The following is a 22,605-nucleotide window of genomic DNA, read 5'->3' as shown; positions in this document are numbered from 1 at the left end:
TAACGTTTTATTGCTCTACGCTCAAAGAGCGGCCATAAACCGCTGGCCCGGCCCCCGGGCCCGCCCACACGGAGGCGGCCGGGAAGGCGCCGTTGGCTCGGGGTAAAAAGGCCCCGACCCCGGCACCCGGCATGTGGCGGGGCGAAGGACGCACGGGGCGGCTGCTCGGGACCCCACCGAGGGCCGGGGTTCCCCACTCGCTACCGCCGCCCGCCATCGAGTTCCCCGAGGAGAGCCCGGAGCCGCGCTTTGACGGTAAGCGGGGCTGGCGGCCGTGAGGAGAGCCCCGGGGGCTGTGGGGAAAGGAAGGAGGTTTCGCCGTTTCCCCCCCGTTTTCTGAGGGTGCCGGCGGGGCCCCGGCTCTCTGAGTGAGGAGGAGGTAAAATGGGCGCCTCGCTCCCTTCCCCTCAGCTCTGAGGAAGCGGCGGCCGCGGGGGGTGATGCAAGAGCGGGCAGGGCCGCGACCGCTGCGGGAGCTGGGCCGCCACCGGGGAGCCTCGTCTTCTCCAGTTACTTTGTTATATAGGCACTTATAAAAATTAATTATAATTAGGTTCCTAATTAGCATCTTAACCTTCTTGCTCAGCAGCAGCTCGTGTGCCTTTTTGTGAGCTAGGGTTATGTTAAAGCTGTGGAAGGCAGGTGGGTATGTGTGTTCGTTTTTTGGTAACTTAGGATATAATCAGTTCTAAATTCCTTCCTCTGGTTTTCCTTTTCCAGAATCAGATGTGCCAGCAGAACTGCGAGTTGCAAATGGGTCACAGAAGTTTGTAAACTTCACCTCGACCATCCAAAACCAGCTGCTGCTTGTGTCGCTGCTGGAGCATCTCTGCCACATGTACACGCACAACCCTGTTCATTCGAGGTGTTTGTTCCGAAGTTAGTAAGAGTAGTGCTTTCTTACTGCCATATATACCTGTATCTTCTGTGGAGGATTACAGTGGAATATCAGTAAAAAGCTGTAGGTCTTGTCCCATGAGGCGACAGGACTAGTACTGAAAAGAGGCTGTATGCCCTGAATCAGCTTTGATGGGGGCTGAGGACCTGTGTTGTTTTCAAAAATAGTAAGCAAATGTTGTTGTTGCTGATGCAAGGAACAGACAGTTCTGCTTCAGCTAAATCATGAGAGCTGCATCACAGGAAGGGTAGCAAGGTAATTTTTTAAAAAGAGATTACACTTAGTGGAAATGTGAAATATGATTTTAAAAACACAGATAAAAGTGGGATTTACCATAAATATTTATCAAGAAATAGCTGTGACATAGTCTTCACTACCTCTGTCAAATTATGTTCTGTGAAAATCAGAGTAAATAGTTTTAGAAGTCTTATTTTCTAGTAGAATCCTTTGACGTAACCCTGGACCTTGCATCTTAGGTGTGAGGTGTCTCTCCTGAAATCTAGCTTTTTGTTATATGGTGTATCTTAGGTGTTTTTGTTTAATTAAGCATATGCTTACTGCATTTGAGAAACAATCTAAGCTTTTTTTCCTTATTCTATGTAATCATAGAAAACAAAAATAGCCATAATATATTGCTTATATTTGAAGCCATTTCTAGCATCCAGTAATAACAGACAACTGTCACTTTTTCATTCTTGAAGTGTGATGTAGATGTTTGGCCCCAGGTCTTACTATATCTTTATCAAAAGCAAAAATACCTGTCAAAAACAAAAGAAGCAAATTCCTTGTTTTAGGAGAGAAACAAAGCAACAACAAAAAAGTAACTTTCCATAAGACGTATAGGTCGCCCTGTATGGGTATGGTCAGCTTATACTGATATGCCTGATTTATGATACAAGATAAATTAAGACATTTGAATTTTTAACCTGTGAATGTAAAACCTATATAGGTTAAAACCTATGAAGTTAACCTGTAAAGGCTTATGTGGCCTAGACCTATAAAGGTCTAGTAGTAGACTAGACTAAATTGGCCAGCCTGTACCTGTCTGCTTCATGATAGCTCAAGGAAAAGTAAAGAAACGATTGTAAAGATTGGATCTTCACTGTTCTAAAAGCAGAATTTACCTTAGAAAAGTAAAATTGTCCTATACTGGTATCCATATCCACAATAAACTTATCGTAAATGAAGACAACATATTTCTTAGAAACATTTGGATTAGAGGAAGGGGTGCTGGATTTTAGAGCAGTAGAATCATTATACTTATTTACTTTATGGTATGTTAAATAATGTTTAGGGGGGGAAAAATAATTTTATCTCTATAAAGACATAGACAGACCTATTTTGAAATCCTGTATCTACCTGTTTGATAAAGGATTAGGTTGGCCTGTACCTATAGAATTATAGGCTGCCCTATACTGATATGTCATATCTACTCTATCATGTCAAAAATTAAAATAATTTTAAAAGAATTTGTTGAATTGGAGAGGAGGAAGAAAAAATGGATTGTGGAAACACTGAATTCTTACCTGATAGAAGTATTTCACTGTTAACCACATACTTATCTACTTAGTGATATGTTAAATAATTATTAGAAACACTAAACTAAATTATCCAGAAGTTGAGTCTAATCAGAACTTGCTTTTGCTGGTTCAGTCACAAGCACCCTGAGAGAGACAGTGTTGCCATCTCTACCCTAGGGTGACCAAGGATCTGTGTGTGTTTTCTAATAACTGACAGCTCTGCCAGTAGGAAGACTTGAAGCATCTTAGAATTACCTTGGGGGGTTTATTTAAGCTAATAAATGATTGTTGAATACTTGAACATTTCACCGTCCCCCTTATTGACCCAAGGGCCTTGGGCAAGATGTGGTTATTCCCATGTCCCCCCAGTGACCAGGGATCAGGCACCTTCCAAAGTATGGAGCTGCTTGATTTCCCTGTGTACTTCTATGGCAGATTACATTCCTCCATTGGTATAGTTTAAACTGGTTGCCCAAGTGGAATAAACCTGATTACTGCAATATGTATTTCTTTTATTAAGCATTATCTGTTCTGTGGTTTTGGTTGGTGTATTCATGTTGGCATGGTTAGATCCCAGCCCCATTCCCCCCACACACACTTTCCTGCTGTATATAACTGCGTCCATAAGGATTGTATAGCAAAATTCCTGATTCCTTACAGGTTTGCTTTCAGTAAATTTTATGTACGTAAAGAGATAATGGGCTGATTTTGAAATACCAATACTGAAGAAACATCTTAAAGAAATCTTACAAGTAAGTTTAAGACCTTGGAACAGAGAATCACAAAATGTTAGGGATTGGAAGGGACCTTAAAAGATCATCCAGTCCAATCCCCCTGCTGGAGCAAGAAACTCCTAAATCTTTTTCGTAGTATCTTTACAGCTGCACCCATCTCCAGTATTTGTTAGTTTTCTCCCCTCCACAGCAGTGTTTAACTCAGACTGTGAAATATGCAGTGCTTTGTCAGGGGTGATGTTTTACTACAAGTACATGCACAAATGTGTGAGCTTGTGTGGGAATTAGAAAGTCTTGACAATACCACTTTTTATTATAAACATATCCTCATACTTGTAAACATGCTTTGAATTTCTCTTTTTACTAAGCAAAATTAGTCTAGAGGTGACAAGTGAGTGAACAGGTGGATGTTTGTATAATTCATCTACTGAGGTGAGAAAGGAGATGCCATGAAAGGCATGGCAAATGACTGCATTATGCAAACAGATTCCCCCAGAGCAGCTCTAGTTTGGTCTTAATTAGTTTTTATTGCTAAGAGTATGGGAAAGGGCATTAGAATAAGAGCGACTGAATGTTCAGTTTTTCAGATGTGCTATCTTTCAAATAAAGTTTTCTCATTTAAAAAACAAGTGGTTATTGGCAGGCTTCGTTTAATGTGACCTTTCTCTCTGTTCCTCTGTACAGTACTTCGTCAGGCTTTCACAAGAACAGGGTTGCTCTCCCCTTTTGCCTTCTGTGATGAATTTAGTACTGTAAGACTGCAGCATAATAGAGCCATTACTGAACTAATGAAAGCAGCTAATCGACAAGTACTTAATGGGGTAAGCTTTGTTAAATTTGTTTGGCAACCTCTGCATTAAGGAATTAACACATCATTGCATCCAAAGAAGCTTTTGTTTTGGGGTTCTTTTAGTATTGGATTGGATGTTTTCAATAATTATACAAAATGGTATTCCAGCTCTGTCTTTTCTGTGTGGGATGACACATTCTGGATTTACAGGTGCAAAACAATGCTTTTGAAGCCAGCAATATTTCATTCCTTATTAAATTCTAATTTTTTTAAAAAAGTGATTTTTTTTTTCTTTTAAACACAGGCGAAGTGTTCTAAGTGTTCTATTGCTACAGCTTTTTTTCTTTTTTTTCCAACGATAGACCAGCATCCATTACAACTTCTAACTGTTCCAGTTGTTTGTGTTAACACCCTTGTTTATTATAATGGATTAATACTAATGGCGGGCATAATTTTATATACTGCATAATAGGCTTCAGGCTGAATCAGACCGGTTTGCTTACCTAGCTACTTCAACTAAGCTAGTTAATGTCATCTTAAGCACATTTTAGAGCCTTCATTTTATCCTGTTTGCCAGCAGAACTTTGAAGGACAATAATCTCTCCAGTAAAGGGATGTTAGCAGATTACTGGTGGGAGAATAATACTTTAATTTGGTGAAGCTCTCTGCAGAATGAAAGGCTATCTGTAACCTCATTTTCTTTTAAGGGCATAGTTTTAGTTACTGTTTTCATTTAGCTGTTTGTGCTGATGGCATGGTAGACCTATCTCTCTGTGGCATGTTTTTATGTTGGATTTTGTTGTTTCACAGGAACTGGATAATGGAGATTCTCATGCAATTGGGTATGTATTCAAAGCATTTAAATGATATTTAACAACTCCCTCCCTAAAGTTCTGTGCTCCACTCTTAATTTAATTAATACTGCTTTTCATGTTTCCTCTCTGAAACATGGAAAAAAATTGTAATTTTTCCAAACTCTCTCAGAACGATCTGATGGAAATTCCTTTTTCAATACAACTCTCATGGTTAGGGTGGCCATACGAAAACAAATTTTTCAGGAATAAATTTAGATCATTTGAATACTTACACTAACTCGGGGTATGTATGTGTAGCACGTAGGTTACTCTTACCGTAACTGTCCACGTGCATGCTGTTGCAGTCTCCTGGTTTTCAGCATGCAGTATGGCAATGCCAAAGGATTCTTTTTCTCTTCTTTTCATGATGTAGACAGTATTTTTAGATTGTCTATACCTGTAGCATATATAATACCTTCCTTAAAAGTTTCAATTTAGTTTAATGCAGCCTAACTTTTTTGAATAGGGGAAAAGAAGTTCTCTTGGAAGCACAGACTTCACGATACTTGAATGAATTTGATGAGATTGCAAGACTAGGAAAAGGAGGATATGGTCAAGTATTCAAGGTATTCTTTACCTTCCATTTATAACTTACCACTTTATAGCTAGTTTTTCTTTCAAATTTAGATTTGCCGTTTAATCTGCATATCCCAATGTTCCAGTTGTGGCTGCTTGAAAAGAAAGCAACCTTAATTTGGATGTAAATTGTTCAACCTAATGTTGAATTGTACTGAACACTTGTAGCATACAGCCAGCCTAAAGCTTCCCATCTGGTATGTGCCATATGTAAATGACCGTTGTGGTCTCTCAGATTTATTGAGAACCTGATCAAGCAGTTTTCAGTACCTATCAGCTTTTTTTTTTTTTTTAACTGATGGAAAGACAGATATAGAGATATGTATTTCAGAAAGATTGGATTAGATGTTTGCAGGCCTGAAATATGGTAAAAGTATAGTATCCTCATCTTAGATAGCTACTTTCTGATACAAGTGAGAGGTTATTCAAATAGAGTGCAGAAACTAATTACTAGAAAATGTTTGATTCTATAGGATTTAATAACTTATTAATCTAAACACGTTAAGATCTAATTTTGTCATATTACAATTGTTTTCAGGTCAGAAACAAGTTAGATGGTCAGTTCTATGCTATTAAAAAAATCAATATTAAGAAGGCCACAAGAAGAGATTGCATGAAGGTATCATTTATCCTGGTTTGTCTCTGTTCTAACTCTGTGCCTCCTCTAACTGATTTCAATTTAATTTAGTAATGCAGTTAATATTTCTCAAAACATCAAAAATATTAATAACATTTGTTATACATTTAGTATTGTGTTTCCAAAGACTTGACCCTATCAGTACCTGATAGAAAAAAAGTAATTAAGAGGTGTTTAAGTCCATTAATAGTAGTATATTAACTTGAATTTGGTTATCCCTTCAAAAAAAAATAATCTTAATTTGTTTTAAAGCTTCCAAATCTCCTCAGTTTTTGTAATAATTTTATCTATTTTTTTCTATCAGAAACTATTTTTTTTTTGTAAACCATTTTAACCATAAACCATTTGGGTTTACTAAGCACTCAGAATAAAGAACACAGACTGTTTCTTCTTGGTCCTGTTAGGTACTACGAGAAGTTAAAGTGCTGGCTGGACTGCAGCATCCTAATATTGTGGGCTATCACACTGCTTGGATGGAACATGCTCAAACTTTATGCCCAAAAGGAAAGTACAGCATATTGTGCAATTCTTGCATCCTATGTATAACCTTTGTACTATTATTTGCAGGAGAGTACTTCTCTGATAAAATAACTGTGTTTTTTTTTTTTTCTTCCTTAAAACACCAACAAAGCAAACCAAAGATGACCACCAGGTCTTTATGTCCCTCTGTGCGCTTCAGTCTTGCTTGTGTTATTTGGTGAATAACAAATGATGATAATGACAAATTTGGAAGTGTGGAATTACTAGCTTCTCTTCTGGTAGTATTTGAGGAGGATTTTAAAGCTGGGTGAATTTCAGTGGAATGCAATGAAAACCTCTTAATGCAAAAACTAGTTGAGTTAACAAGGAGAAGAATGAATACTTGGGAATTAACTATTTCAGCTACCGTGAGAAAAGGGGTGAATAGGAGAAAAAAAAAAGTTTGTTAGGTAAGAGACTGGAAATACTTTAATGGGAAGGGAAAAAATAAAAACTTATTTTGCTTTCTGCAGGAGAGTTTTTAAATTTGACAAATTGAGTTTCATAGTTCTGCAGTGACAGAGGAAGCTGTTTGGTTTTGTTTTTTGTGTGTGGGCATCAGCTATTATCTGTAGCTGTTGAGAATTTTTCTACTTTTATGTTCATTTTACGCATTCTTCCCTGGTGACCTTCCCTCCCCCTCTTTTTTTTTTTTTTCCCAGTTCCTCTATTCTCAGCTCTTTCCACACTTTGTCCTTTGGTCCTTTTCAAACCCTAATCTGTTGGTCACTTTTCTTTGTCATTCTCTTCCGGAATGCCTTTAGCAGTTAAATCTTTTGATCCTCTCTTAGTGGGAGGTTTGCTTATCCTCTATATGACCTTATTGTCTTCCAAGTCAGTGGATTGATGCCCAGTCAGCCTTAAGCACAAAAGAAAATGCATAGGAAGTTGATGGTATAGTAAAACAGACAAGAGATTTTAACCGTGATACTGAGAATGTTGAAGGATGCATCTTTAGTGCAAGGAATACTTCACAAGAATTTAATGTCAATAATGTTAATATATAACTAGATCTACATGTGGGTATTGTGGTTCTTAATGTTTTTCTTTGGCTTACAAGATGGGTATTTCATATTTGCTTTTGAAACCTGTGTGTGCTAAAACAAATTCGTTATTCATATAAACAAGAAATTTTAATGAAAATTATTTCAGGTGTTTTCAAAACAGCAGCAAGGTGATGCAAAAGGTGGTGTCTTATGGAGTTGCTTCTTTAACTGTGTATTATTGTACACATTGTAAGCCCTGATTTTGAATTGGCTAAGTTATTAATGAAATCTGGGTGAATGTAAGGAAACACAGTCCAACATTTTCAGTGATTGCTTAGAACATTTATTTTCGTTTCCTATAAAGAAGAATGAAAAACCAATTACTGAGGTTCCTAGTAGACTAAGAGATGGCTTTTGCATTAGCAGAGAGAGAGAGAGAGAGAGAGAGAGAGATCTGCAGATAATGAAGTTAAGTTCAGTAAGATGATATAGATTAAATGTTAATTTGCAGTACCCATCTGCATGTGTTGTTTTGTAAAATACCATTTATCTTTTCATCCAATAGATAAGACAATATTGAAGTTGCAGTCGTTATCTTTGGAGCAAGAAAGTGGCAAGTAAGTATTATACATCTCAATAATAACATTAATTTGTCTTTAACAGAAAGACATTTTTTTTTAATAACATTAAAACAGTACAGAATTCAGCATGTATTGCACAAGTGTTTTTTATTTCCAAATTATAACAAAGAATAAGTATTAGTTATCCTTGTCATTGTTTCTCTTCTGGTTGTATGAGCTGAAGAATGTTGCTGGATTCTCCTGCCTTCCTTGGATCTCTCAATTTCAGAGTGTCTGAGTGTTGAACTGAGCTTCAAGTTTACTTCAAAAGTTCTGTAGTATTCACCAACACTGATTTATACTGTGGAGTCTAATTAGAGGAAAGTGGCCTTTTGTTTCTCAGAAGTATTGATTGGCCCTTTTCATAAAGAGACAGAGTCCAATGAGGTATCTTATAGTGTAACTTCCTAACTGAGAAGGAATGGATCATCGTACTTCTGCCCAGTAAATGCTGTGACCCAGGACTGTGTGTACCTATGAGCTGTCTGGGTCAGCTATCAAAAAATCTGTGCTGAGGGAAGGTACAAAAGGCTAGAACCTACACTGCCAGTTACATAAAGTTTTATGTGGCGAAGCAGATGAACTTTTACTCTGGAATGCAGTTCACAATAAAAAATAAAGTTTTCAGAATGGTGTATCACAAATAGATGGCATAAAACGGTACATATTTTGATTTCCCTCCCTTTATCCTTTTCAGTAATCACTGTCACATTCAGAGCATGGGAAGTGGTAGTTCAATTATCTTTGCTGACCTTACTTCACAAGAAGAGAAGTCCCGTGATAGTACCTGTCTTAGAAATCTGGATAGTGAATCAGTGCAGAACATGGATGTAAAGAATGATTTTACTAACAGTAGTAGTAAAGAATGTATGAAACCAAATGGATGTGAATTACCCCTAGAAGTACAAGAAGACTCTGTAAGTAATGTTGACAGTGGGTCAACTGATTTTAAAAATCATTCATCACATGGACCTCATTGTAGTCTGGATCTAGATGTTAGCACTGAAAGTAAGTCCTGCACTGAAGAATGCTCCAAGAACGATGTAGCTCTCTGTGGCGAGTTTGAGGTAAATGCCTTTCTCTTTAGATATACTTAGCTACTGTCTGGTTTAATGATGACTATAAAGTAGAATTCGGTAAACGCAGAAATGATTTATAATGATAAATTTAAAAAAGAAAATGACTGCTAAAGAACCAAAATTACAGAAAAGTTTTACTTGTAACTTAAATTTATGTCTAAAATAAATTTAGTTTTTATTACTTTTTAGAGCAAATAATTAAGGAAATACTGTTCCTATTACACTGGCAAAATCATGGACTGTTATTTTTCTGTTAGGTGGAGTATCGTTTGATGCTTCATATACAGATGCAACTGTGTGAACTATCCTTATGGGATTGGATTGTTGACCGTAATAAAAAATACAATGAGAGAACAGAGGAAACTGCCAGTAAGATTCATCACTGTTTTTAAAATTTACATATCGTAAAGCAAATATTTATTTTGTCCTAACTGAAAGTCCATTTACATGATTTAATGTTTTAATTCAGCAGTTTATAATACGGATCTTCTTAATTAGGTTATTTATTCACTTCATCTAGTAGCTGCTAGTATTGAACCTTTAATGTTATGTGTTGGTAAAAGAGATTTAAGTTCATGAGTTTTAGACAATTCATCAAAGAAGAGTGAATGTATGCCTGAGGCATAGTTGTTACCTGGAGAGATCTGTGCATGGACACTGCTACTTGTTTGGAATAGAATTTTTTAATGAGAGAATTTGCTCTTTCTCAGTAAGCTGTTTAAATAATTGAATTTTTACTTTGGTAGCAGTCTAGCTGCTACAAAACAGAGCTCCGCGCAGGCTAATTTATCTGCTGGGGAAAACATAAATGCATCTACTGTTCCAAACAAGTTAAAACGTACTTAAAAGCTTTCAAGTTTGTTCTTAAAGCTAATTGCCATTGATCTAAAAAAAAACCTAACATTTAATCTTAGTTAAATCACTATTAAGGTAAATCTGTTGTTCCGTTTAGTCATGGAATGACGTTTAGCAGCTAACTGTTTTTCCCCATCAGCTGACTTTCCCTGATGTCTCCCGTAATCATAGTCTTTATAGCTTTCATAGGCTTAAGAGATGACATTTCTCTTCTAGGAATGACAGAATTGCTAGGGCATTTGGCCTTGCAAAATGCCATTTTCACAAACTTTCCACAAGTGACAGGAGAGAAAAAGTGAATGCTATAGGTTAGAGATTAAGAAATAGAAACCCAAGAGGGAGACAATGGTGAGTGTTGAAAGTAGCAGCAGACGTTAGATCTGGGTCATTAAAGTAGGAAGTCAATGCAGTTTAATAAAATAATAGTTTGGGAAATGGTAAAAACAATTACATTGTTAAGTCTATGTAGGACAGCAGCAGACAGAGAAGGTTTGGGAATTTCAGAGGGGAGCACAACTGCAGAAGGATCCAAAAAGGAATATTGCAATTTAATACAGACAGCATACTATCGTGCAAATTGTTATGGTTTTATCTAGAACTGTATTTTACGTTCCAATCTATGAGTTGCATGGAAGTGAAGAGTTCAGGAAAACACAGTAGAAAGAGATTAAAGGAACAAGATTTTTTTTGAATGAGAGCAGAAAACATGGGAAGTAGTAAGAAAGAAGAGAGGTGGGACTAGAACAAAAGGTGCACAGTGAAGAGTAATCAGATGTCAGTCATCTCTGATGCTGTGGTCAGGCGGATAACAATAAGAAAAGTCCATCAGTGTTTCACAGCGTTCAAGAGATTCTCATGCATTTTCCTTGATTTTCAAACTCCATCATTTATGTTGTAAGGAAGACAATAACCTGTTGTTCTTTTCATTTTCATATACCATTCTGATCCTCTTGGAGAGTGATAAGAATATCATTGTTTTGGTTTTAATTAAGTTCATGGATCTCTTAATCCAGAACAAATAAGTACAGTTTTACAAAAGTGGTGATTAATTTATGGAAACCACAACTTCCAGTCATTACTGGGGCCTAGCAGAATTCAAATTGGAGTCAAATATACAAACAGTGAGGATACTTACTTTCAAGTCTGTGATTGTTAAATTTTTAATCTAATAACTATGATAGGTTTGGACAAATCTTTTCATGCAGATGCATTCATGTCCCCTTCCGAATTTTGAGCTGAGCGACTTTCTACTGTTTCAAAATACCCTTTAGGAGAACTATGGGAAATTTCATTCTTTAAACTGTGTTCATTCTATTTTTTTTTTCATAAATAAACTAATTTCAGCAATGCATAGTATCATAAACACAAATAAGTCAGCAAAATTAGCTGAAATAATACAGATTTTAAATTCTTTTAAGGTCCATACCATCTTGTGGATGTCAACTGGACAATGAAAATTTTTCAGGAGCTATTAGAAGGAGTGTGCTATATCCACAGCATGGGAGTGATGCATCGAGACATTAAAGTAAGTTCATTGAATTATCACTTGAGGTTAAAGAAAACCAAGATAGCTTACATGATGGGAGGATGAAAGCAACTTCATGGTTAATTTGAGAGGACCTGGGCTCTTAAGAATTTAGCTATATTATATATGAAAAATAAATTGTCTCCTCTATACCATTACCATGTTTTCTTTACTATATTTCTCAATTACTTAAAGTAAATTCTGATTAAGCTCTGGAAATGTTTTGTGAAGCCATTGTCTTGTCCTAAACAGGGATGGACAGATTGGTTTTATTTGGTCCTTCCTTAAACAGGGTAGGAGCTAAATTACCTAAAAAGTAGTCTTTTAGGTAACTATAAAAATAAGCAAAGACCTTTGAGTGCTCCTCAATTTGCTAACAGCAAATCAGTTAGCTTTTGAAAATGAGTTCAAATTATAGTTTTTACATGCTTATTTTTTGATAATTTTTCCTCAGTTGCAAATAACTGCTGTCTTTCAAAATGGTTGTTATCAAATGTAAGGGACTGAAATTGTAGGTGACTTCAGTGAAGGAATGAAAAGTTTGTTTTCATTCATGTTAAATGTAGTGAAGATCAGACTTAGAAAAATACACTTTGAGTGGATTAGAATAGATGTCCATTTTATGTTCCTCTGTAGTTTTTTGGAACTCTAATCATAACAACAGCTTTGACTTGCTGGCTTAAATGTGAAACATAGGTAGAATACATCTTGTCACCCCCCCCCCCCCCCCCAGTTTAAACTCATGGAATTGATTAAAAATGATGTGAATGTGTATTCTGTGCTGCTTCCTTCAAAGGTTCTCTGCACCTGAGATGATACCTGTATGAGGAAATTACTGTAAATATTATCTTAGTTATTAACATTCCACATAAGAGAACGTGGAACAACTTAAAAACACACAATATTAATCTTCATCCTGGATCAATTTTAATTTTCTATGGGCTGTTTCTGGGTTAACAGTTTTTCAGTTTGTTTTCCTGTTTAGCGTTGTCATGGCTGTATTTTCCAAACTCCTGGTAGTTGTATAAAGAATCCCATACAGTTACTGGAAGCCTATTTTTGAGCCAATGCTTGTTGTTTTCGCCATACATTCTTCTAACAGTGATTTTGCAGATATCCTGCAGGGACAGTAATTTCTGTGATAATGTTAAAAGGAAGTCTTTCAATGCTTGGAATTCTGGGAACAGAAGTCCAGCGGGTAGTTGTCCTTGATTATCTGTTAACTTCAATGGATAGGAGAATCCCAGCAACTTGTTCAACAGCGCTGTATCTTTCAAATTTGGTCTGCGCTGAAGAAATGAGAAGAGTGGAGATTGTCCATCTCTTGTTAAAGTATTCACGTCTGCCTTATACTCTAACAGGAGATCAACTATTTCCTTTCTGCCACCTGAGCAGGCCTCGTGAATAGCTGTTCGTCCTTCACGATCTTCGATATTTACACTGGCTCCGTTACTTAACAGTAAATGGATGCAATCTGTGTTGACACCTAAAATTCTGCTTGCTTTAGATGATGCTGCACACACTGCAATGTGAAGGGCAGTTCTCCCACAAGTTGGAATAGCAGAATTAATATTTGCTCCACGTGCGATTAAAGCTGCTATTTCCTCTGTGTTTAGTGATCCTGCAGCTATGTGAAGAGGTGTCCAGCCAGACTTGGCAGTGTCCTTTATGTTGAGACAATACTCAAAAAGAATGCGTATAGGTGGAAAGGCATCATCAGACTGCTGGCCTGAATGTAGCAGATGGTCGTATTTGTAATTACTCATTTCAGGATCTGTCTGATACCTTACAGTGTGCAAGATACAGAGACACTTTTCTGTAATATGCTGTCAAGTTTGCTGATCTCTCTGAAATTTGCCTGAAGTGGATGTCCCAGCTCTATAAGTACTAGGTAAATTTAGTACGAGATGAAGTGCTGTGTAGCCTCTTGTTATTTCTGTAATACAAAACACAGTTTCAGTTGTTTTTTTTAATTTAAAATACTTTTGGACTGGTAGGGCATAGCATTGTAACAGGTTGCAAAATGTTAGTTGTCAGAACAAATTTTACGGGTTGCTATGACCTAACAGAAGTTAGGTCATTAGCAACCTAACAGAAGTTAGGTCATTAATTCATTTTTGCTAACCACAGCTTCTGTGTGCCCAGCAGGAATGCATAAAATGATGTTATGCCTTGAGTTCCTCTATTTCCCAGTTTTATAGGATGATAAATGAGTCATCATAGTTCAGCTTCAGGTCACTGAATCTCATAGAAGAAGCATAAGCAGGCAGAACCATCATGTCTGTGATACAGTGCTTGGGCTTCAGGACGTGTGGATTACAGCTTGTTATAGGTCAGTTCTGTCGTCAGATTTGGGTTGTAAATCAACAAAATTTAGCAGCTTCTTGGACAGATTTGCTATAGATGGCTTCATCAGCTAGTGACTAGTTCTTGCCTCTTCTCTATTTTCAGCTTAGAAAATGTTATTTAAAAATCTATTGTAACAAGGCAGTTTTCAGCATAAGAAGTGTATTCAACAATGATATGACTCTGAGTCAACAGATACTACCTCTGGTTATAGTTTCTGTTTATATTAATTACTGAGTAGTGTTTCCTACTCACTTTTTCCATTCCATGCATGATTTAATAGATCTGTTTTAAACCTAACAGTTTGTCTTGTGCTTTATATTTAGCGATTCCTTGAATGGAAGCCATTCCAAATTTTCAGCGTTCATGTGAACCATCTCTGCACATTTTTCCAGCTCTATGTGTTTTTTGAGATGGGAGGCTCAGAACTGTAGACGGTATTGAAGATGGTAGCGTATTAATTCATGTAGTATCATATGATGTTTTCTTGTTTATATCCCCCCTTAGTTGGTAATGTACAATTTGCTTTATAGGCTGATGATGAACATCAATTTGCCATTTTTGGAGTTGTCTGTGACCACTCTTGAGCGGTAACAGTCAGCTCAGAGACAGTTGTTGCCCATATAAAATTGGGATTGCTTTTCCTTTTACATTTAAATTTACATTTTAATGCTTATTTGCACTGAATTCCTTTCGTCACTGTACTCCCTGCCTGTTAAGAATCGCAAGATCCTTCTACAGTTCTTTGCATTCAGACCTCATCGTTATTTCATTGAATAATACAGTACAGCTGGTAAACTTTGTCATCTCACCACTCACCCTCCTTTTTCTGAATCATTTACAAATATGTTGTTCAGCATAGTTCCCAGCACAAATTCATAAAAAATCAGTTGATATCCTTTACCTTGAAAGCTGACTATTTATCGCTTCTTTTAAGTCTTTAAGCTAGATACTTATCTGGGGGGACCTTCCCTCTAACTTCACTACAGTTGAGTTCAGTGAGGGTCTGGACAAATATCTTTTTGAAATTAATATAAATGAGTTCAGCTGGATTGCTGTTAACTAGAGGCCCACTGACTCCTTCAAAGAAATGTGAGATGTGGAAGGCCCCTGTTGTGATCTGTTGGAGATCCATTTTCCCCAAAGTAATACTTGTGCCTGCAAGTCCTGTGACTTCAATTTTACTAAGATTTAGGAGTCTGTTTTCATTAGAAGCCACAACCATTAAATGTTTTTTAATGATTTTTTTTCATTAGGGGGAAAAAAAAAACGGTGGGATTTCTTAAATCTACAAGATTCTTTAAACATAAATTATAATCCCGATCAAATGGTTACCTGGAGGGAGAGCAGATCTATGAGTTAAGGGTCCTCCCCAAGCAGACACTGTTTCACTGTCAGAGTGATCAGATAGTAAAGCTTTAAGTGTTGTCATCTTCCATTATTACTTCATATAGCTCTTCACAGCATTTCCTCTGTCCCCAGGAGAACGCAGCAAATGTAGAGAGTGGCCAGTCTCTCTAATGTCTCTCTTGATCATATTGTTCGTAGACAAGGGACTTGTAGTTTTTGTAATGAAAATCCATAATTGGAAAAAAAAGATTTGGAATCTATCACTTGAGCAGCGTCATTGTTTGTGATGTTGTGGGATGTCTGGTTCGAGAGTAGCTTTGAAGTAACCTCATTATTCAGTGCAACATTTTAAACGCACTATAAAAGCAGCAAAAGTTTAAGAATGGAAAAAGTCTTCTGTTCCATTTGCTTTCTTGCCAGTGTTCATTTTATTTAGTAGGAAAAAAATCTGTACTAAGCAACACTGTTTTCATTTTTTATAGAAGTGTACCTAAGTTCAGAAATTCTGTGCTGCAGAGACTAAGTAAAAACTTTAATTTGATATTACATTTTATTTCATGTGGCAAGTATTTCTTTTTCCTAGACACATAGCACTAACATGTCTGCTTAGTGCTTATACAGCCAAAACACACAGATAAAACTATTTCCGTTTTTCCATAGTCAGCGTTCCCTACTTTGCAGCCTCTCAGCACTTACTTTCTTAGCAACTTTCCTGGAACAAAGTAGCATGTTGCAGCTGTGCTTGTCATACAGAAAAGTACGTCTGTTTCATGCTATGCCTAGCCCAAAGATCTCAGTCCTTCCTGCTATGTTAGTTGGTCTAATTTGCTGTGCACTCTTGCCTGTTAAGATTACTGTTCTGCAAATTTCCATTTCCTGCTGAGAAGAAAAAAGTACTTTGTCTTTTCACTAAATCTTTGTTTTTCCTGTTTTGCTTTCTTTACTTTTCCCTAGGTCCTTTATGTGTGGTCTTTCTGTCCAACCAGTGCTTGTTAACACATAATTTGATAGTCTATTTTTTTCTATCTCACTAACAGAAGTTATTAAATAATCATTATCTTACCCCTCTGAATGGATGTTACAGATTTTGAAACAGCTTAATACATCGTAATCCTATGTATAGGTTTGTGTAAGACTTTATACTATCTCATTTTATAGCCCAGAAATATCTTTCTACATGGATCAGATCATCGTGTTAAAATAGGAGATTTTGGATTAGCATGCAAAGACCTCCTTTCGGATGATGCAGATAGGATGATGAAGATTCACACAGAAAGGATAAATGGTAAGAGCAGAAATCTTTGTAGGTTTCAGTATTTAAGTTTATGTCGTATTAAAAACACTAAATTCTTAAATGAAATGGTAACCCTGAGTTAAGTCTAAACTGACTTTTTAAAGGTCTGATGCATACTTCAGGTGTGGGGACTTGCCTCTATGCCTCACCAGAACAACTGCAGGGCTCTGACTATGATTTCAAGGTAGGGATTTTTTTTTTTCTATGAAGCCAATTAAATGCTGTTAAATATTACCTGATATTCAGATTGTCTGATGCCTCATTGCCTGATATTCAGGCACTGATATTCAGATTGTCTAATGTTACACCTTGTGTCTATCTGTGGAACCTGAAATGTAATTTTTCAAAAATTATGTATTTAATTTTAATAGCACCATTCATCTGAACAGAGCCTTACGGTGAAATTACTGACTTCTGTAAGGCGTACTTAGAATTGGATTATAGGAATAAAACAAGCCCCTCACCTATGCATCATAGCTGGTAAATATCTCTTCTACCATTACTCCATTTTCTTGCTGAAACAAATTTCAACTAAGCTGCTAAATGCAAAATTTGCATTTCTAGGTTCATCTTGAAGAATCTGTGTAGATTTGAATTTGAGTTGCTGTAGTAGTGCCATGTAACTTTATCACAAAAACTTTTCATATTGTGAATCTTAGGTGAGCAGAAATCTAGTAAGTCATTTAAAATAAGGATTATCCCAGAACTTTTTCCTCATCCCTTTTTCAGTCAGATATGTATAGCTTGGGTGTTATCCTGCTAGAACTCTTCCAGCCGTTTGGAACAGAAATGGAAAGAGCAGAAGTTCTTACACATTTGAGGAATGGCCACATTCCTCATACTTTCTACAAAAAATGGCCTATTCAAGCCAAGTATGTTAAGCTTCTCACCAGTCAGCTATCTACAGAAAGACCAACTGCTGCTCAGCTTCGTGAAAGTGAATTATTTCATACCACAGAACATGTAAGTTATGCCAGTAACCTCAGCCTTTGCAGGATAAAGAAATATAGAAAGTTGCTTTATAATGATCCCCTTAGTTTCCCTGCCTCTACTGTACCTGTATATTTGTTTTTCAAATAACTTAAGAGGACTGTGTGATTGATTTTTTTTTTTAATTTTTTTTTCCCCCTGACAATATTTAGGCCCCTGTTTCTGGTCTCTTAAAGTAGACAAATGGTCATTAGGCATATGTAATTTAATTAAGACTGGACACTTGATTTACATACCGCTTGAGGTAAATGTCATAAAAGTTTTTGAAGCTTTCTGTCAACTCTGCAGAATCTTTATTTTCCCTTTCCTTGAGCCAGTTTTTTTCAATTTGTAATATCAAATACCCCTAATACCTGTGGTGCTGCAGAATCAATCTTGTTCACAATCCAGTACAGACACACAAATAAATCAGTAAGGCTTTATGCTTGCCTGTATATAAATGAAATAAACTGACTCTTACTTTCAGGTTATTTATAATCTGCAGCAGAAGTTGAGACAGCAAGAGGAAGAAATAGAAAAATTGAAAGAGAAATTAAGACGCCTTTCTAATGAACAAGATGAACCTATGAGCCTAGGTTCTCCAGTTTAAGTACAGGAAGAACAAAACTATTGTATATTAAGTTATATGAAACTTTTTTTTACATAAAATATTTCAACGCATTTTGATTGTCTTGTCTGTTCTTTAAAGGCCTTAATTGTTTTGCTAAGGCAAATCTTCTTTCAACAGAAAGGATTCCAAGTTAACCAGTACTGAGGCTTTTGGGTTGCAGCAAAAGAATAACTAAAAATTCAAAATAACAGCTTGTATTTGTAGAGGACAACTTTAGGTAACTCTCATTCATTAAACAAACATGCTTGTTACACATTGGTTACCAAAAAGGAAGATCACATACAAAAGGTAGCTGTAATCTTTTATTGATTTTAGAATTCTGTCCAACTGTAGAAATTGACTATATCTCAGAAAGGACTCAAACCACTACACTAGCCATGAGGTGGAAAAAAGATTAAAATTATACCATTACGAAGAGTACAGCCTTACTTTAGTAACTTAATAACAGAGCTGAAAGGTGCCAAGTTTTCACAGGACTTCATCCACTTTTGCACGTTGGCTGGTGCAGCATTTGTACTACCTGTCTGCTGAAGTGCACACCATGCAACAATGTCTGCCACAGTGAGTTCATTTCCCACCAACCACGGTGTCTTGCCCAGAGCAGCATTCATAGATCGTAAGACTGCTCCTCTCTCTTTACTGCTCCCTTCTTTTAGCTGGAAGATGGCGGTATCAACCCAGCTGTCAATCAGAGTTGAAGTAACTGCATTGTACTTCTGGCCAAAAAGGGAAAAGAGAAATCTAGCAATGTTCCCCTCTCCTTCAATTGGGCACATCGTTTGAATGCTAAACTTCATCTGAGGCTTTGGAACTGAAATCAAGAGAAGAAAAGTGATTACCGCATGGTAGAGAAGCTAAATAAACTGGTAATTTAAAATTCATTTCATTTGTGATAGCAGCCCACTCTTAACTTTGACTTTCAGTTTTACTTAAGCTAATGCAAGCACTTAGCATAAAATAAAAAAAAAAGCTCACACTGGACTGAAATTTGCAAAATCTTTCACCTAATTTACATTCTAGTAAATCACTTACAGAAACTGTACCCACAGGATTTTTGCATAGAGGTGTTTTTCAAATAACCACCCGTTAAATACCATTTGTATTTTAATAGCAGTAATTCAGTTTTCCCGCTTTGTTCCCATCACTACATACAGCTATGAAAATTAAAGTCCATACTTGCAAGAAGAGCAAAAAATGTTACCTGCACTATGTGTCTATCACGTGTCAGCAAAAAGACACCAAACCATCTGTTCTATAGCACAAGTTTCATTTTCTGACCTATTGTTAAGTATTCATCTGTAAGATAACTTATTCTTACCATCCTTCCAGATGAGAGTAAAGCCCAACTGATACTCATGGCGTGGCTGCTGCTTAGTTGGCTCTCCAAAGCATTTCAAGAGGTTTTCTGGCACGCTTTTCACTGATGAATGTGTGTGAACAGCTGATAATATTTTATAGTGCTCACAAAGCAGACTGTGTAGTACTAATAATGACAATGGAGGTAGAGAAGGATTTGCATTGATTACGATATCTTTCAGGGCACCATAATCCTGAATGGAAAGCAAAATAATCAGCAGATAAGACATTTTCCCGATAAGACTTTGAAGTACTGGGTTTTTCATTTGACACCAGAATGTACAAAGCCATGCACGTGTGTCTAAAATTCTACGGATATTCAAACAATTCAAGTTTTCACACTTAAGGTTTACTTAAAAAAATTAAACATCTTTCTCCTTCAATAGTAATACAATTTAAGAACATGATCGAGGTAAACTCTAGTCCAACCTGAAGTCAAAATTTCCAGTTAGTAACAAACAAGAAACCAACTGTTGTGATTTCCAGATTAGCCATTCCAGCTTGGGTTGGTATCAAAATGAGAATATATGTGGTATTATGTTTAGAAAGACTTACAGCTTTAATTTGCATGCCCAAAATAAATTGGTAGTTGTAGGTTATTCCTAAGAATGTCTTGTAAATTGAGTTCCAAGTGTTTCAAGTTTTAATGCTTCCCTGCCACCCCTAAAGAGCTGAGGGCAAAGAAAATACCCATCCTTGTATATACTGAACGAAATTTACCTTTCCAAGCATCAAATCTAAATCTGCTCCATTTGTTGTCAAAGTAGAACATTCATCAGTTTGAATTACGTTAGTTACATCAAAGTCAGCATCAGGGGTTTGTATCATCTTTGAGAGACCATCGACGGCACTCTTCAGCTCATACAAGCGTTTGAGAATCTCCTCCTGGCGGGACTCAAGTGCTTGAAGTGATGGGTCAACCTCTTCCTATAATAGGGGAAAAAGAAAATCACAGAAACGTTCAATCAGCTCAGCGTCTAAGTAGTTCACAGCTTACTTGACAGTAGATTCTGAAAGACTTTAAACACCTTATTCAAAGCATAACCCTACATCATGGCATATTAAGCTCCTATGTCTACTAGTTGCCTCTCCAGTCTGCATGAACGTGGTGAGATGGGTTATATCTTCTTTAAACACATCAGTGAAATCTGTTTAATGTATTTTTTTTTAAACTGTTAGCTACAGTGAACCAAAATCTAGTAAAAGTCAGATCACAACCATGGAACTACAGACACTTACAGTTAGCAGCAATGAACTGAATTAAAAGCCTGAAAAGCCAAAGTTTGCTTGTCAGGATTTCCTTCAGCCTAGCTGAGTAAACCAATGAAGATTGTGTTGAAGCTGCCAAACAAGGACACTTCCTGTCAGTTCACATGGCCAGTTCCATGGCTAAGCCAAGGAAAGCTGCAGGTTCAGATGGGTGGTACCTTGTATGAGATTGCTCTTTGTTTCAGAGAGCATAAACTAATGAGGAAAAATAATGAAAAACCCAAACCCATGGACTTTGTTATATCTTAATCCCAACACATCTTTCTGTTATCTCAGTTTCTGCCTAGAAGTCTCCCATCTTACAATATGACCTCTTTAAAAGACAAAGAATACATTTCCGTGGGAGGCTTTAAGTCTATAGCCCTACATTAATGTTAAGAAAAACCTGTATGTAGATAATCAATTTCTAAGCCTCCTGAATACAGCCATTGAAGAAGCCCAACCTATCGACCAGACTTCATCTTTCAGGCTAATGGATAAAGAGACAAGAGGCAAGGTATCTAAGCAGGATCACACCACCAGCTTACACACTGTTCTCATAGAGCATATGCTGAGCCATTTCTTTACGCGAATGGTTTTTGGCACGTACATAATTAAACGAGATAAACCCCAGTCTCGGAGAAGGCTGGTGGTTAGCCCGTGGCTGTTGCAATGCTAAGCATGCTAGTGAGGGTGTCTGTTAAGATCTGCCCCCCGAGCTTAATCCTCTTCAGGGCTCCCACTGACAAGCTGTGTGCTCTGAAAGACACGGTGCCGTTGGGCTGAGCTGGACCATGGGTGCTGGGGAATTCATGGCACTCCTGACACAGCTGAGGGGATGGAGCCAAGCAGACTAACGAAGTGTTTGGCGTTTCATTGCAACTGTTCAGTACTCGAAGGGGGCTTATAATAAAAAATGGAGAACAACTCTTTGCTCGATCAGATATTGACAGGATGAGGGGGAATGGCTTTAAACTAAAAGAGGGGAGAGTTAGATGAGAGGTTAGGAGGCAATTCTTCACTCAGAGGGTGGCGAGGCCCTGGCACAGGCTGTCCAGAGAAGCTGCGGCTGCCCCATCCCTGGGGGTGTTCCTGGCCAGGCTGGGCGAGGCCCTGGGCACCCTGACCCGATGGGCGGTGTCCCTAGTGGCGGGGGAGCTGGGCGATCGCCGAGGTCCCTCCCCAGCCGTGCCGCTCCCCGGCTCCGTGACTCGGCTGCCGGAGGGCGCAGGGACGGGCACCACAGAGGGGCCTCAGCCCCGCCCGGCCGCTTAGAACCGGCCCGACCAGCCCCAGAGAAAAAAAAAAATAAATAAAAGGAGAAAAAAAAATAAAGAAAAAAAGCCCCCCAAAAAAAGAGAGAACGAACCCCCCCCCCCCCCCCAAAAATAAAAGACCCTAAGAGAGCCGGAGCCGAGGCGCAGCCCGCGAGAGCCCCGTGAGGCCGCGCCCGAGCCGGGCGCGAGGGGAACCCGGCGGCGGGGCCGCTCCTACCTGGGGGGGCCGCGCGGCGGTGGGGCGGTGCAGGCAGGGCAGGCGGTACATGCAGCTCGGCAGCTCCTCGGCCCGCAGCGCGCCGGGCGGCCCGTGCAGCGGCTTCACCTTGTACATCGGCATGGCGCCCCCGCACCGCACAGCGCCGCGCCGCGCGGCACCGCCCACCCGCCGCGCCCATTGGGCAGGGCTCTTTACTGACTGGCCCGCCGCCCAATGACGACTGGAGGGAGCCGCGCTGGTTCCTCTCGCCTTCTTCCTATTGGCCGGCGGGAGGGGGGAGCCACCGAGTCCGTCAGCGAGCCGCCGCAGGGAGAACGGCGC

The 22,605-nt window shown here is 38.2% G+C and overlaps 2 protein-coding genes across 3 annotated transcripts; one reads left to right on the top strand and one right to left on the bottom strand.

The window, feature by feature from the left end:
* The first annotated feature begins 112 nt into the window (after positions 1–112).
* EIF2AK1 (eukaryotic translation initiation factor 2 alpha kinase 1) lies at positions 113–18,334 on the top strand. 2 transcript variants are annotated; one of them, XM_035548671.2, is made up of 15 exons: positions 113–255; positions 721–879; positions 3,837–3,973; positions 4,753–4,784; positions 5,263–5,362; positions 5,911–5,991; positions 6,414–6,513; positions 8,080–8,131; positions 8,832–9,201; positions 9,471–9,582; positions 11,487–11,593; positions 16,448–16,574; positions 16,688–16,767; positions 17,313–17,546; positions 18,040–18,334. In XM_035548671.2, the coding sequence occupies exons 1-15, from the start codon at positions 132–134 to the stop codon at positions 18,160–18,162; spliced, it is 1,938 nt and encodes a 645-aa protein (XP_035404564.1). In that variant the 5' UTR covers positions 113–131; the 3' UTR covers positions 18,163–18,334. The 2 variants fall into 2 exon arrangements, with proteins under 2 accessions (XP_035404564.1, XP_050569726.1); XM_050713769.1 differs by lacking the exon at positions 18,040–18,334 and having other exon boundaries at positions 16,955–17,546.
* Positions 18,335–18,472: 138 nt separating this feature from the next.
* AIMP2 (aminoacyl tRNA synthetase complex interacting multifunctional protein 2) lies at positions 18,473–22,586 on the bottom strand. Its single transcript, XM_035548672.2, has 4 exons — positions 22,282–22,586; positions 20,260–20,466; positions 19,502–19,733; positions 18,473–18,994 (listed from the first exon to the last, which is right to left on the bottom strand). The coding sequence occupies exons 1-4, from the start codon at positions 22,402–22,404 to the stop codon at positions 18,609–18,611; spliced, it is 948 nt and encodes a 315-aa protein (XP_035404565.1). The 5' UTR covers positions 22,405–22,586; the 3' UTR covers positions 18,473–18,608.
* Between the last annotated feature and the right edge of the window lie 19 nt (positions 22,587–22,605).

This window comes from Cygnus atratus, chromosome 15 (assembly GCF_013377495.2).
Source record: "Cygnus atratus isolate AKBS03 ecotype Queensland, Australia chromosome 15, CAtr_DNAZoo_HiC_assembly, whole genome shotgun sequence".
NCBI classification, from domain to species: Eukaryota; Metazoa; Chordata; class Aves; order Anseriformes; family Anatidae; genus Cygnus; species Cygnus atratus.
Note: the sequence above shows the minus strand (reverse complement) of the source record. Positions and strands in the feature narration are given on the sequence as shown.

Bases quoted from the DNA above. Each gene is read 5' to 3' on its own strand.
- EIF2AK1 (XM_035548671.2), top strand. From the start codon at position 132: ATGTGGCGGGGCGAAGGACGCACGGGGCGGCTGCTCGGGACCCCACCG. The intron at 5,363-5,910 runs GTATTCTTTACC...AATTGTTTTCAG, and splicing joins GATATGGTCAAGTATTCAAG to GTCAGAAACAAGTTAGATGG. The intron at 11,594-16,447 runs GTAAGTTCATTG...CTCATTTTATAG, and splicing joins TGATGCATCGAGACATTAAA to CCCAGAAATATCTTTCTACA.
- AIMP2 (XM_035548672.2), bottom strand. From the start codon at position 22,404: ATGCCGATGTACAAGGTGAAGCCGCTGCACGGGCCGCCCGGCGCGCTG. The intron at 20,467-22,281 runs GTAGGAGCGGCC...CCCCTATTATAG, and splicing joins CCGCCGCGCGGCCCCCCCAG to GAAGAGGTTGACCCATCACT. The intron at 19,734-20,259 runs GTAAATTTCGTT...CTTTCCATTCAG, and splicing joins TAGATTTGATGCTTGGAAAG to GATTATGGTGCCCTGAAAGA.